The 16,612-nt window shown below is 43.7% G+C and overlaps 1 protein-coding gene across 2 annotated transcripts in view; it reads left to right on the top strand.

Annotated features, from left to right (window-relative positions):
• The window catches only part of LOC112221616 (forkhead box protein J3), a 90,812-nt gene that overhangs the window by 47,081 nt on the left and 27,119 nt on the right, over positions 1 to 16,612 (top strand). For both annotated transcript variants that reach the window (XM_024383790.2, XM_024383789.2), the window contains one exon: positions 5,277 to 5,351. In XM_024383790.2, coding sequence (XP_024239558.1) covers positions 5,277 to 5,351 — 75 coding nt within the window. The remainder of the gene's footprint in view (positions 1 to 5,276; positions 5,352 to 16,612) is intronic.

Raw genomic sequence — 16,612 nt, 5'->3', positions numbered from 1 at the left:
AGTATATATTTAAAGTTAGAATCCAACACCTTGATTAACCAGGTCAATCTATGTCATGGAAAGAACAGGTGTTCCTATTGATTTGTACACTCAGTGTAGACCCTTTATCTTCACCATAAGCCCACACATCACTCTCTTAGACCTATAAATCTCCAGCGCTCCGATTCACTTTGACTAGGTTAGGGCCCTGTAAAATCTGCGATATACAGAAGGCGGACGGAATCACAGAATCCAGACAATAAAACGGAAATCAACAATATTCAAAAATGTATTGAACTTAGTAGGGAATCAACTAAATGTATTAATTTGCCCAGTTGATCACAAGACATGAACAGAAGGCATCAGTGATTTGTAGTTCTTGCAACTTTCTGATGAGGCAATGACAATTCCCCGTCTGTATGTGCAGTGCACGCAGCTACCACTTTGTGTAGCCATTAGCGATGATGCTAATAAAATATCTTGGAAAAGATGGAAAGGCTTCCCCTTAAACCTTGTCAATGAAATGTTAACTACAAAGTAGTCTATACATACCTGGCAGAATGATACAGTATCCTGATTATTTGCATCAATCCATTTGCTGTGGACTTAACCATCGAATTTAGTTGTTTTACTATTTTAAAAAGTGATTATTTTTTTTTGAGTGAAAACCTGAAAAAATAAGGGACAATGGAAACCTGGGAAAAAAATATACACATTTTATAGGGCCCTATTACTGTCAATCCCCAAAAGCACTGTCACACATTGCACTCTTAGCTAATAGCTCCAGCACGCTTATGTCACCTTCTGGTCTATATCCTCTAGCCATCTGCAGAAAAGCTCCAGCCTCTCTTTTGTGCATCTGAAAACCCCACATTTTTCAAACTGGCTCTTGTCATGCTTCAGCATAAGCCTTACGTAACAGCCTGCAACCCTATACTCTTCATAGATATTACTAAAGCAGAGTTCTAACTAATAATAGTCACAATGATTATAATCTCGAATCCCCACAAACCCAAATATATCCAGAGAACGAGGAAGTAGCCTATGATGTAAATTCGACAATCTGCTTTTCCACCTTATGCCGCCTTTCACCAAGATTAATTTAGAAGTTGGGCAGTAGCAAAGCCCCAGGTGTGCCCAATAAGCTACTTATTCACTCAACTCCATCATGAATGGGCGGATGTGGCAGCGAATCACATTAGCTCTATTCCCGTTGTAGCCACACAGTGCATTATTGTCAATGCCATCGTGTCGGGTTATGACAAAATCAGCCCATTCCGTGAGAGCGGCACTGTCTCTCATCGTGGTAACGGTTTATGCTCTGGTACAGCTGGGGGGCTGGCTTACTACAGTAAAGTGACTGGTGAAGAGGCCTCATTGTGGAGAGGTGCTCAGTCTTCAGCTTTCTATATCTGTCTTCTGGTGGACCAATGATGTCACCGCTTGGAGTAGTAGACAAAGCTGTCGTCTTGTGTGTGAGAAGCCTGGTGGTTTTTAATACAGGGATATTTGCGTCTGTGTATGTGTTTTGGATCATGGTTTAATCTCTTTTGAAAACTGTCCAGCATAATTTATGTCCACGGCATCCTAATTTATTTCAGGTAGTCACTCTGCTGCATTCTCAAGTAAAGGACACATACTTCACTCTTTCTCAAACTTGGCCCTACTCCGACTCCTTTTCCTCTATTCGTACCATAGGCATTCAGCTCACATAAGAGAGAGGATTGAGACAGTGAGGAGCGAATGAAGACCCAACTGTTGATAGAGCGGGAGAGAGGAATGGGAAATAGAGTGAGAGCGCAGTACTCTGTCGTCTTCTCTCCCCAGTGGTATTATTAGGAGCCCTGAGGGAGAAGACTGTTCATGTCAGCCGCACTGGAGCTTTACTGTGTTATAATGTAGGTACAGGGGCTACACACCAACAAATGCACATCTTGATTGATTTTAACTGAGTGTAGAAAACGTTAGGAACACCTTCCTAGCATTGAGTTGTGTACCTTTTTACCCCCAGAACAGTCTCAATTTGTTGGGGCATGGGCTCTAGAAGGTGTCAAGTGTTACCCATGTTGACTCCAATGCTTCCTCAAGTTGGCTGAATGTCCTTTGGGTGGTGGACCATTCTTGATGCACACGGGAAACTGTTGAGCTGGAAAAACCCAGCAGTGATTCAGTTCTTGACACACTCAAACCGGTGCGCCTAGTACCATACCCCATTCAAAGGCACTTAAATCATTGTCTTGCCCAGTTAACCTCCTGAATGGCACACATACACACTCCATGTCTCAAAAATCCTTCTTTAACCTGTCTCTTCTCCATCTAAACGGATTGAAGTGGATTTAACAGGTGAAGTGGATTTCAGCAGGTCAGTCTGTCATGGAAAGAGCAGTACCTAATGTTTTGTACAATGCTGTATAATGTTTTATTTTTTTCATGCCCAAAATCCAATTATATTTAGTGATGCTAGCCATGGCAGGCTTTGTTTAGTGCTGCTTAATCACATTCTGTATCACAAATGCACTGTCGCCATTGCATAATCAACCATCTAATACTGTTTGACTTTTCTTGACCTGGAAAACAATAGAGCACAGCGAAATAGATCTAGTTGGCCTAACTAACAGGTGCCTGGGAGGGTGTGTGGCAGGTAATGTGCCCTGAAGTAAAATATTTACTTGTTTTAATCATACAGACGGAGTGAAAAATGATACTGTCCTATTTCGCAACAAAGCCTCCACTCACGCCGCCAAAAACAGCCTCGTAAAACTGACTATCCTACCTATCCTCGACTTCAGCGACGTCATTTACAAAATAGCTTCCAATACTCTACTCAGCAAACTGGATGCAGTCTATCACAGTGCCATCCGTTTTGTCACCAAAGCCCCTTATACCACCCACCACTGCGACCTGTATGCTCTAGTCGGCTGGCCCTCGCTACATATTCGTCGCCAGTGCCACTGGCTCCAGGTCATCGAAAAGTCTATGCTAGGTAAAGCTATGCCTTATCTCAGCTCACTGGTCACGAATACAACACCCACCCGTAGCACACGCTCCAGCAGGTACAGTGCCTTGCGAAAGTATTCGGCCCCCTTGAACTTTGCAACCTTTTGCCACATTTCAGGCTTCAAACATAAAGATATAAAACTGTATTTTTTTTGTGAAGAATCAACAACAAGTGGGATACAATCATGAAGTGGAACGACATTTATTGGATATTTCAAACTTTTTTAACAAATCAAAAACTGAAAAATTGGGCGTGCAAAATTATTCAGCCCCCTTAAGTCAATACTTTGTAGCGCCACCTTTTGCTGCGATTACAGCTGTAAGTCGCTTGGGGTATGTCTCTATCAGTTTTGCACATCGAGAGACTGACATTTTTCCCATTCCTCCTTGCAAAACAGCTCGAGCTCAGTGAGGTTGGATGGAGAGCATTTGTGAACAGCAGTTTTCAGTTCTTTCCACAGATTCTCGATTGGATTCAGGTCTGGACTTTGACTTGGCCATTCTAACACCTGGATATGTTTATTTTTGAACCATTCCATTGTAGATTTTGCTTTATGTTTTGGGTCATTGTCTTGTTGGAAGACAAATCTTCGTCCCAGTCTCAGGTCTTTTGCAGACTCCATCAGGTTTTCTTCCAGAATGGTCCTGTATTTGGCTCCATCCATCTTCCCATCAATTTTAACCATCTTCCCTGTCCCTGCTGAAGAAAAGCAGGCCCAAACCATGATGCTGCCACCACCATGTTTGACAGTGGGGATGGTGTGTTCAGGGTGATGAGCTGTGTTGCTTTTACGCCAAACATAATGTTTTGCATTGTTGCCAAAAAGTTCAATTTTGGTTTCATCTGACCAGAGCACCTTCTTCCACATGTTTGGTGTGTCTCCCAGGTGGCTTGTGGAAAACTTTAAACAACACTTTTTATGGATATCTTTAAGAAATGGCTTTCTTCTTGCCACTCTTCCATAAAGGCCAGATTTGTGCAATATACGACTGATTGTTGTCCTGTGGACAGAGTCTCCCACCTCAGCTGTAGATCTCTGCAGTTCATCCAGGGTGATCATGGGCCTCTTGGCTGCATCTCTGATCAGTCTTCTCCTTGTATGAGCTGAAAGTTTAGAGGGACGGCCAGGTCTTGGTAGATTTGCAGTGGTCTGATACTCCTTCCATTTCAATATTATCGCTTGCACAGTGCTCCTTGGGATGTTTAAAGCTTGGGAAATCTTTTTGTATCCAAATCCGGCTTTAAACTTCTTCACAACAGTATCTAGGACCTGCCTGGTGTGTTCCTTGTTCTTCATGATGCTCTCTGCGCTTTTAACGGACCTCTGAGACTATCACAGTGCAGGTGCATTTATACGGAGACTTGATTACACACAGGTGGATTGTATTTATCATCATTAGTCATTTATGTCAACATTGGATCATTCAGAGATCCTCACTGAACTTCTGGAGAGAGTTTGCTGCACTGAAAGTAAAGGGGCTGAATAATTTTGCACGCCCAATTTTTCAGTTTTTGATTTGTTAAAAAAGTTTGAAATATCCAATAAATGTCGTTCCACTTCATGATTGTGTCCCACTTGTTGTTGATTCTTCACAAAAAAATACAGTTTTATATCTTTGTTTGAAGCCTGAAATGTGGCAAAAGGTCGCAAAGTTCAAGGGGGCCGAATACTTTCGCAAGGCACTGTATATCTCACTGGTCATCCCCAAAGCCAACACCTCCTTTCGCCGCCTTTTCTTCCAGTTCTCTGTTGCCAATGACTAGAATGAATTGCAAAAATAGCTGATGTTTAAAGTTAGTGAGGGAAATATAAGTCTCCATCTTCAGCAATCTGAGCAGCTAACCGATTGCTGCAGTTGTACATAGCCCATATGTAAATAGCCCATCCAATCTACCTACCTCATCCCCATAGTTTTTATTTACTTTGCTGCTCTTTTGCACACCAGTATTTCTACTTGCCCATCATCTGCTCATCACTCCAGTGTAAATTTGCTAAACTGTAATTACTTCGCTACTATGTTCTATTTTATTGCCTTACCTCCTTACGCCATTTGCACACACTGTATATGGACTTTTTTTTCTATTGTTATTGACTGTACACTTTATTCCACGTGTAACTCTGTGTTGTTGTTTGTGTCACACTGCTTTGCTTTATCTTGGCCAGGTTGCAGTTGTAAATGAGAACTTGTTCTCAACTAGTTTACCTGGTTAAAGGTGAAATAATATTAAAATAACAATGTTGCTGTGAAGACATGTCTAACAGCCCTCCCTGTTCTCTTCTCTCTCTCATCCCTCCCAGAACTCAATACGGCATAATCTGTCCCTGAACAAGTGTTTTCTCAAAGTGCCTCGCTCTAAAGATGACCCTGGAAAAGTAAGTATTCCCTGACCACTATCGTCTGAGTACATATTTCACCTTAAATGACCACATGTTTTGGTAGGAGAAAAGAGTCAAGTGTGTTTTCTATCAAATCGCCCACATGAGGTTGAATATGATGCGTCATTTCGACATGCTCACACTCCTCCACGCACAACAAGAAGAATGAGGAAAACCAATGGAAAGAGGAATTGTTTGAGGATTTCTGGAGGAAAGACAGTACAGGCTGTGATAAGAAGAAAAAAACAACAAACAAAAGCACATAAAGGTGAGGTAGAATCATTCGGGACATTGTAACTGATGTGGACAGTGTTAATTACACTAAAACACACATTTAATAGCTAAAAAGTGCATTGTTTAAAATCTGTGCAGTATTTGAATAAGTGCATGTATTAATGATAATCAATCAACTCTAATGAAAACAAATTCTAAAAATAATATTGGCAGCAGTTGCAGGAGCTTTCCATTTGATTTACCAGCTGAAAACAACTCTGAACATTCTAAACAGCAGCGTTTGTTTGTGATGCTTAGGGAACACCCAGAGACAATTGCTGATTATACCCTAGTTGGAGACAAGAATTAAATCTCTGACCTGCTCTTCTATACAATGCATACTGCTGCTTGGTATTCTGCCGCATGTAGGTACTTTGGCCATGCCAGAAAGGGAGGAATCACTAATGGTTCGACAGATCTTGGTATTTGAAAAGGAGCCTGATAATCAACTCTTCACCGTTAACCGTTTGATGCGTACAATCACATATTTGTGATCATTGTTGAGTGATCCCTGCAGCTTACGATCTCATATGTGATTGGAACAGTAGTAACATAACGTCTGATGCAACAAATGCGCCTAAACACCATTGTTGTCTGAACAGCATCTAAATATTTTTTGGTACTGATGGAAAATAGAGGTCTTAAACTTTATCCCTCAATTTTACAGTTTATTGTAAAAGATAAATGCAAACTTCATCATCCATGCATCACACGGAACACATCCACAGCCAAACTCATTCCATAAACCAGTCTAAATAACAGGGAACCTGTTTTTTTGTTGTGACATAGATGAAGATCAGATCTAATTTTATGACCAATTTATGTAGAAATCCAGATAATTCCAAAGGGGTCACATACTTTTTCTTGCCGCTGTATAATGTGAAGAAATAGCCTAATAGTTTATCAATGTTTTAAGGTATGCATACAGAACTGTTGCGTCAGCCTCATTGTGTACATTTTTTATGCTATTGGTTGTATTAATTTGTGATCAACGCATCAAACAACTGTTCCAGACTATGTTTGGAATATTTATTTCTCGCACAGAATTGGGTCAACTTTCATACTATGGGGATAGTAGACTGACATAGGCTTGTGCTTTTGCAGTTCGTTAGGCCTACTCATCTTGTTGGCTGAAAAAGTAAATGTGGACAGTTCTTCCAATATCTTCAATATGCACCTCGGAATTGCATAAGGATGTGCACAGTTGTGCCCCCGATGTCGGTCTTCACTTGTAGCCTGTGAGAAAGAACCCGATCACGTGATGGAGAACCGTGTGATTGAGAGGTGCAGGAGCAGGCAGCACTCAAGGAGAAGGGCTGCAGAAGGCATAGATTTTTTTAGGGTGAATTACAGCCACAAAGGGGATACCGCCAGGAAATTCAAGACATTATCAAGAGCTTCTCAAATTGTGAATGAGAGACTGACGAAGTGCGTACAGACTGTGCAATAAACAAAGCAGAGCTCATGCCTTTCAAGCAACTTTTTTCAAATCATCATTAGTCGCATCATACAGCCTTACAATGTATTCAAAATTAAAACCTGTAGAACAACTAAAGTTAAATTAATACTTATAAATTAAGCGCATAGGAGAACCTATTTCTTTGTTAACCGCTCAACACAGAATAGCCGCATGTGCGCACTCATTTAGAGAAAATATCCTTTATTTTTTTCAGCATTGTTGAATTGTATTCTTCATACTATAAAATAATGCTACCAAATTTAAGCAAATCTTCTCTGCTAAATTAACTAGTGTAGCCCACAGCCATATGGCATAGCCAGATCAGGACCTAACATAAGGACAACTCTGAGTATGCTATTCTGTTCTTCTGAAATAGTCTACATTTTCTTCACATCATGTGTCTTTAGACTTGTCTAAAATAAATAATGGATTTATTGTGAAGGTATATTATATGGATTTATTAGAGTTTTGAAAATGTAGATGCTCGAAAGGTCTGCATCAGTGGCATGTAGTGTGGAAGCCAGGATATGCTTTGTGTTTGTTTGTTAATTAACGGTCAATTACCGTGAGACTGACATTTATTTGCTTGACAACCAGCGGCTGACGAAATATGTGACTCCAATGGGGAAATTTCTCTGAGATCAACTGCTATTCCCTGGCATGTCAATCAGTAAGCCACTGTATGGTGCCCAACAACAGCAAATACCTTAGTCTGTCAAGCCACAACTTAAATGGGTCTGAACATATTGTAATTCACACATGTTCTAATGATTGAGGGCAATGAGAGGACATGTAGCTCCTGCAATGCAGCAAGTGGCAGCCAGAGCTGCAGAGAGATTTCCTAATACCAAAATCACTATGTCCGCCGTGTTGCCCGTGTTGTGCCCTTCCACATTATTCAGAGCAACAATGCTGAGGTGTCTAGACGCTGTGCGCTCTCGGACAATGTTTACCTAGCAAACCACCGTGACATTCACCCCCAGCTGATGTATGACCTAGTACACTTTGAACAAACAGGGTGTCAAGGTATTTGCTAGGAAACTGAAAGAAAGTGCTCTGGGACAAAGCAAAACCCAAATAAGAGGAACTCTGCCATACATCCTCCAAGATCGTGACCATTAGCCCCCACCCAGGGAGACCACCCTATACCACTGGGCCACATCCAGCGAGACCAGCTCCACCCTGCACCACCGGGCCCCTTCCAGAGAGGCCAGCTCCACCCTACACCACCGGGCCCCTTCCAGACAGGCCAACTCCACCTTGCACCATCGGGTCCCTTCCAGACAGATCAGCGCCACCCTGTATTACCGGGCCCCTTCCAGAGAGGCCAGCTCCACCCTGTACCACCGGGCCCCTTCCAGAGAGGCCAGCTCCACCCTGTACCACCGGGCCCCTTCCAGAGAGGCCAGCTCCACCCTACACCATCGGGTCCCTTCCAGAGAGGCCAGCTCAACCCTACACTATTAGGCCCCATCGAGTGGCCAGCACCTCGCTACCTACCCCCCATGCTAACAGGACAACACCCCAATCAGAAAACCAACAGTCCACAAGATGGCTATGCAGAAGTGGCACGAAGAATAGAGCACCCTACTGCAGCTGACCTAAACCAGAGAAGGCATCTGCAGAACATAATATTCAACAAATCCATGAATTCCTTGTTTGTAAGTATCAGAAATAGAATTATTAGAATTACAGCCTATTATCATTGAGTTCAGTTTTAGATAAGTTACCCTGGAAAGGGTTAAAGTTAGCTCATGTAAATATATGTAGCCTCAGAAACAAAATTCATTAGATTAGTAATTTGCTAATTGAGACACACTCTTAAGCCTGTCAAAAAATAAATTTGGACACAATTTGAGTGACATCTTAAGCAACTTTGCTGACACACGAAGAAATTCAAACACAATTGCATGCAACACCCAATTCTGTCATACATTTATTTTGTTTTATTTGATGAAACCATGATGTATCACATGCGCCGTATACTGGTGTAGACTTTACAATGAAATGCTTTTTTACGAACCTTTCCCAACGATGCAGTTTCTAAAATAATAATCCCAAATAAAATAGTAACTAACGCAAGAGTAATACATAAAATACACAAGAATGGAGCTATATACAGGGAGTACCAGATCAGTGTGCAGCGGTAGATATCTACATGAAGGCAGGGTAAAGTGATTAGGCATCTGGATAGATAAGCGTAGAAGCAGCAAAGTGTGTGTGTGTGTGTGTGTGCGTGCGTAGGGTCAGTGCAAGATAGTTTGGGTACAATTAATTGACAATTTAGCAGTCTTATTGCTTGGGGAAGCTGTGTCAGAGCCAGTTGGTCCTGGAGCTGATGCTCCGGTATCATTTGCCAGACCGTAGCAGAGTGAACAGTCTATGGCTTGTTTTTGGGCCTTCCACTGACACCGCCTGATATAAAGGTCCTGGATGGTAGGGAGCTCAGCCCCAGTGATGTACTTGACTGTCCGCACAGACCTTTTGGTAGCGCTTTGCGGTCAAGGGCGGTGCAATTGCAATACTAAGTGGTGTTGCAGTCTGGCATTATGCTTTCGATGGTGCAGCTGTAGAACTTTTTGAGCCTCTTGAGAGCGAAGAGGCAGTGCCGTTCCCTCTTCACGACTGTGCGGGTTTATGTGGACCATATTAAGTCCTTAGTGATGTGGATGTCAAGGAACTGAAAGCTCTCGACTCGCTCCACATCAGCCATGTGGATGTGGGCGTGCTCTCCCCTCTTTCTCCTATAGTCCACGATCAGCTCCTTAATCTTACTGATGTTGAGGGAGAGGTGGTTGTCCTGGCACCACACTGTTAAGTCTCTTACCTCCTCCCTGTAGGTTGTTGACTCATCACTGTTGATTTGCTCACTTATTCTTGTGTTACTCGTCCACTTAATGCCTGCATTCTCCACCAATGTGAGCAAGTAATGGGACCAAGTAATTTGGTGTCACTCTAAAGCGGAACGGTGGAATAAACGAGTCAGGAGTAGGTTTTCTTGATTGAACACAGTACTCTATTGAGAGATCTCTGACAATACAAACACTCCAACACAATCAAATGAGAATCTCCCAAGGAACAACATACCTCTTCTTCTTTAGATGACACAGGAACACAAGACTATGTTTAAATTATAACAACAATCACAGATTTGTCACCGTCTTAATTGCTTACCTTGTCTCACATGCCTTGTTGGGCTACTATCCGTGAGCCCAGCCTTCCCTCTAGTGGTCCTTCCACACTAGGCAAGTCAGTTAAGAACAAATTCTTATTTACAATGACTGTCTACCAAAAGACATCACAACAAGAGAGACAACACAACACCCCATAAAGAGAGACCCAAGACAACAAAATAGCAACGCAGCAACACATGACAACACTGCATGGGAGCAACACAACATGGTAGCAACAAAAAACATGATACAAACATTATTGGACACAGTCAACAGCACAAAGGTAGAGACAACAATACATCACACAAAGCAACTGTCAGTAAGAGTGTCCATGATTGAGTCTTTGAATAAAGAGATTGAGAAACTGTCCAATTTGAGTGTTTGTTGCAGCTCGTTCCTGTCGCTAGCTGCAGCGAACTGAAAAGAGGGACCCAGGGATGTGCGCTTTGGGGACCTTTAATGAGGGCTGCAGTAGGATGAGGGCTACAGTACGTATCTCAGAGGCCTAAGAGGGTTTTATAAATAAGCATCAACCAGTGGGTCTTGCGACGGGTATACAGAGAGGACCAGTTTACAAAGGAGTATAGAGTGCAATGATGTGTCCTATAAGGAGCATTGGTGGCAAATCTGATGGCCGAATGGTAAAGAACATTTAGGCGCTCGAGAGCACCCTTACCTGCTGATCTATAAATTATGTCTCTGTAATCTAGCATGGGTAGGATGGTCCCCTGAATCAGGGTTAGTTTGGCAGCTGGGGTGAAAGAGGAGCGATTACAGTAGAGGAAACCAAGTCTAGATTTAACTTTAGCCTGCCGCTTTGATATGTGCTGAATACTTACAATACTTTGTATTGAATACAAAGTGTTCTGTGGCGGGTAAATGCGAGTGTGAAAACCCCATCAGCATTGCAGTTCTTGACAAACTCACACCAGTGTGCCTGGCCCCGACTACCATACCCCGTTCAAAGGCACTTCAATCTTTTGTCTCACCCTTTGAATGGCACACATACGTAATCCATGTCTCAAGGCTTAAAAATCATTCTATAACATGTCTCCTCCCCTTCAGAGAGGATTTAACAAGTGACATCAATAAGGCATCATAGCATTCACCTGGTCAGTGTATGTCATGGAAAGAGTTGCATACCAAGACGACATTGAATGTTCCTGAATTGCCTCGTTCCAGTTTAGACTTAAATCGGCTGTCTAGCAATGATCAAGATTATTGTGCAATCCAGGTGTGCAAAGCTCTTAGAGACTTAACCTGAAAGACTCACAGCTGTATTCAGTGCAAAAAGTGATTTTAACATGTATTGACTCAGGGGTGTAAATACTTATGTAAGAGAGACTTTTTGTCATGTAGTGTATGTGAACACCTACTTGTCTACCATCTCATTCCAAAATCATGGGCATTAATATGGAGTTGGTCCCACCTTTGCTGCTATAGCAGTCTACTCTTCTGGGAAGGCTTTCCACTAGATGTTGGAACATTGCTGCGGGGACTTGCTTCCTTTCAGCCACGTGCATTAGTGCGGGCACTGATGTTGGGGGATTAGGCCTGGCTCACAGTCGTTGTTTCAATTCATCCCAAAGGCGTTCGATGGGGGTGAGGGGTCAGTCAAGTTCTTCCACACACATTTTGAGAAACCATTTCGCTATGGACCACGCTTTGTGCACAGGGCAATTGTCATGCTGAAACAGGAAAGGGCCATCCCCAAACTGTCGCCACAAAGTTGGAAGCACAGAATTGTCTATAATGACATTGTATGCTGTAGCGTTAAGATTTCCCTTCAATGGAACTAAGGGGACTAGCCCGAACCATGAAAAACAGCCCCAGACCGTTATTCCTCCTCCACCAAACTTTGCATTTGAAACTATACGTTCGGCCAGGTGGCGTTCTCCTGGCATCCGCCAAACCCAGATTCGTCCGTCTGCCATATGGTGAAGTACGATTCATCACTCCAGAGAACGTCTTTCCACTCCAGAGTCCAATGGCGGCGAGAATTGCACCACTCCAGCCGACGCTTGTCACTGCGCATGGTGATCTTAGGCTTGTGTGCGGCTGTTCGGCCATGAAAATCAATTTCATGAAGCTCCCGACGAACAGTTTTTGTGCTGACATTTCTTCCAGCAGTTTGGAACTCGGGAATGAGTGTTGCAACCGATGACACTATGTGCTCCTGTTCTGTGAGCTAGTGTGGCGTACTCCTTCACGGCTGAGCTTTTGTTGCTCCTAGACGTTTCCACTTCACAATAACAGCACTTACAGTTGACCGGGGCAACTCTAGCAGGGCAGGAATTTGACGAACTGACTTGTTGGAAAAGTGGCATCCTATGACGGCCATTCGGTACCGAGATGAGATCCTCAGACCCCTTGTGAGACCATATGCTGGTGCGGTTGGCCCTGGGTTCCTCCTAATGCAAGACAATGCTAGACCTCATGTGGCTGGAGTGTGTCAGTTCCTGCAAGAGGAAGGCATTGATGCTATAGACTGGCCCGCCCGTTCCCCAGACCTGAATCCAATTGAGCACATCTGGGACATCATGTCTCGCTCCATCCACCAACGCCACGTTGCACCACAGACTGTCCAGGAGTTGGCGGATGCTTTAGTCCAGGTCTGGGAAGAGATCCCTCAGGAGACCATCCGCCACCTCATCAGGAGCATGCCCAGGCGTTGTAGGGAGGTCATACAGGCACGTGGAGGCCACACACACTACTGAGCCTCATTTTGACTTGTTTTAAGGACATTACATCAAAGTTGGATCAGCCTGTAGTGTGGTTTTCCACTTTAATTTTGAGTGTGACTACAAATCCAGACCTCCATGGGTTGATAAATTTGATTTCCATTGATAATTTGTGTGATTTTGTTGTTAGCACATTCAACTATGTAAAGAAAAAAGTATTTAATAAGAATATTTCATTCATTCAGATCTAGGATGTGTTTTAGTGTTCCCTTTATGTTTTTGAGCAGTGTATGTGTTCACTCATTATTTTAATCAATTTTGAATTCAGGCTGTAACACAACCAAATGAAATGTCAGTGTATGAATACTTTCTGAAGACACTGTCCATACCTCAGACATGCCACTATGAGTTTCTTCACAGTACCCAAACCAAAAACAGATTTATTGCGTCGCTATCAGTTATGTGTAGAAAAACGTTGGCCAGTAACCAAAAGGTCACTCGTTCGATTCCCCGAGCCATCAAGGTGGAAAAATCTGCCATTCTGCCCTTGAGTAAAGGCAGTTAACCCCCCAACAACTGTTCTCTGGGCTCCAGGCGCCGACTACGTGGACATCGATTAAGGCAGCCCCCGCACCTCTCTGATTCAAAGGGGTTGGGTTAAATGCAGAAGATACATTTTGGTTGAATGCATTCAGTTGTGCTACTGGCTAGGTATACCCTTTCCATGTCATCGTGAATGCTCTGCCACCAGAGGTTACTCAGGCAAAAAGCAAAAACGGATCAAATAGGATTTTATCTCGGCACCTCTCCTCTTTCTAAAGATTTGATTTAACTGTCCTGTATATAAGAATATGAATTTGTATATACTGTAGGAATAGTGTGTGACTAATATTTTCGTTCTTTCCAATGTATAACTCTTATTTTCTTATGTATGTAATGTTCTTGTCTATGATGTTTAATGTTCTTGTCTTGTCTAATGTTCTTGTCTTGTCTATATTGTTCTGTACTTTGCCTTGTATTTATACATTTTATGTAGACCCCAGGGAGAGTAGCTGCTGCATGTGCAGTAGCTAATGGGATCTTAATAAAGTCAACTCAATCAACTCCTGGTCTTGGACTAGGGTAGTCCTGATCAGAGTTAGACAAGCACACACTGGTAAGAGGAGGAGGATGGAAGGTGTTAAGCCTCCCAATCCTCAGAAGGCTCACAGCCCAAGTCTCAGGCTTCAGTCGAACGTCCAGATCTTCTAGATATGCTGAGCAACATAGACAATGGGCAATTGCTTGCAGCGCACAAGGGCCCAGGATACAGGACGGAAAGCTCTGCCTAGCTACCTGTACGAGCAACCTCTCCAGATGCCACAGACCTCTATGCCCACACCTGGACACGGTTCCCCTTCCAGGGAAAACTTCTCCCCGCCACCCTGCCCTGGCATCTGGCTACTCAGCTTGTCCCATGTCAGCAATCTACCTGGACCCGGCTACTGGCTACTCATCTCCAGCTTACTCAGCTACAGGTTACCCTGCCCTGGCTTATCCGGCTCAGGAGTAACCAGCCCTCAATGTACTACTCAGGGCCGGACCCAGGGGTGTACTCTTACCAGCCGGATGCAGCTGCTGTGGTCTTCACATATCCACCTAAGCTAAGCATCCAGTACAGCCCCTGAGCCAGCAGCAGCCCCAGCAGAGACTGGCAGCACCTGAGGCCAGCAGTTTTATCCAGTGCCGCAGCCTACACATACTCACTTCAACAGCCAGTGTTCCCGCCGTAACCAAGCTCTTCTGCGGCTCCCGCATTGAGTGTCTCAGCTCCCCTCACAGAACAATGTCAAATTCAAAAGCCATATTTACACCACATATCCACAAGCTCACCACACCGTGCTGTACCTAGCACAATGGCTGAAGATGGCAGCAGAGTGCCAGAGCGGCTGCAGAGCAGCCAGTGCCCATACCCAACACGAGAAGCCTGCAGCCTTTCAGCAGAAACGCTCTGGGGCAACAGAGCCTCTTCCACAGTTACTACCACCTGCACAGCCCACAGCAGGGGCCAAGTCCTGCTCCCTGTGCGAAAGCAGGGACCGCTACCTCAACAAGTGTGAGAGATTCACCTCAAGCAGAAGCTCAAGTGGCTGAAGGACAAGAGACACGGTCTGCGGTGCGGCCGGTTGCACCCTAATGCTCGGTGCATCCTCAGGAGACTGTGTGACATCTGATGGCCAGCACCTCCATTGTCTGCTCACCAGCATCCTGACTCGAAGACGGATGACCGCATCCACCAGACATGGATGCCCCACAGAAAATGAAACGCACCCTGCTACCCTTTCACATGGCAGCTATCCAGGCAATGGACACCAGCATGTGGTAACCCCAATCACATGGGACGGTGCAGCGCTTCCAGAGATGCAGTCAAGTAACATGGTAAAATTCTAACGCAGTAAATCCGACAAAGTAAAAATTTGGGGTGGCTGTAGAAAATTGTCCTTCTATTCCAGAGACTTGTGTATTCTTTTGAGGTGCAAGGCCTGCTAGAGGGGTGATAAGCTGCCCTCTGCTCTAATAACATGTTAGGGCATGTCTCCCCAGTGATCTTTCATTGGACCTCTTGATCTGTCCATCACCACCTTTGACATGATGACTCCTTGCTGTCCCCAGTCTACCTGGCTGTGCTGGCCACCCCACATAGCCTGGTTCCTCTCTAGGTTTCTTCCTAGGTTTTGGCCTTTCTAGGGAGTTTTTCCTAGCCACCGTGCTTCTACACCTGCATTGCTTGCTGTTTGGGGTTTTAGGCTGGGTTTCTGTACAGCACTTTGAGATATCAGCTGATGTACGAAGGGCTATATAAATAAATTTGATTTGATTTTGATTTGACCTGGCCCCAGGCCAATGGGCAGGGACAACTATAAAAACATTGTTCCACCCTAACCTGTCTTTAGTGCAGAGTTCTTCCAACAGAGATGTGGATTCCAATTTTAACTGAGTAGTGCATACCGGAATGCAAACTTACTGGACACTTTTCCTAACATGGTATGGTGCTAGTGGGTCAATGCAAAAAAAAAGTACTTCAACTACTACTTCTATGATTCAATGCTGTGTGTGTTTGTGGCAATAAATGAGTGACTTGAGTATGTCTTCTGCTGCGTCATTGTCTCTAGTTTAAACCGGCACTTCTTTTCAACATGAATTATGAAGTGATTGGGAAGGTAAAGTGATATTGCTGTGCAAGGAAAAGTGTGTTTGGTAGAAGAGGTTTCTATAGACCTTGTTTGTGCTGTGTTTTTAAGAAATTATATGTATCTTATTTTTTTTTTTTACTGTGACAAGTGTACTGTATCTGTACTTGTAATTACTGTGATCTGCCTAGTGCTGCACTTTGAGTCTGAATTCTATGCTACCATTCTTTATAGGTTTTACCAATTTGTTTTTCACGAGTGTTTCTTATGGCCATAGGGATGTGAACCGTTGAAAAATGAATTGAGAGGAAATCAACTCAATAATTCAGCTGGAATCCGCAGCCGAGGCCTGTAGTTTGACACGAGGTTCTCACCTGATTAGCTCTACGTGGACCTGACCAGAGCCTTAACTCGCACAACAGGTCGAACCAATCAATAAAACTGCAGGGGAAACCCAATGTGCAACATGAGGATAGCCATACATTTATCCTGTTATACACTG

This window comes from Oncorhynchus tshawytscha, linkage group LG22 (assembly GCF_018296145.1).
Source record: "Oncorhynchus tshawytscha isolate Ot180627B linkage group LG22, Otsh_v2.0, whole genome shotgun sequence".
In the NCBI taxonomy this organism is placed as follows: Eukaryota; Metazoa; Chordata; class Actinopteri; order Salmoniformes; family Salmonidae; genus Oncorhynchus; species Oncorhynchus tshawytscha.
The sequence above is the reverse complement of the archived record's forward strand: the minus strand, read 5'-3'. Positions and strand labels throughout refer to the sequence as shown.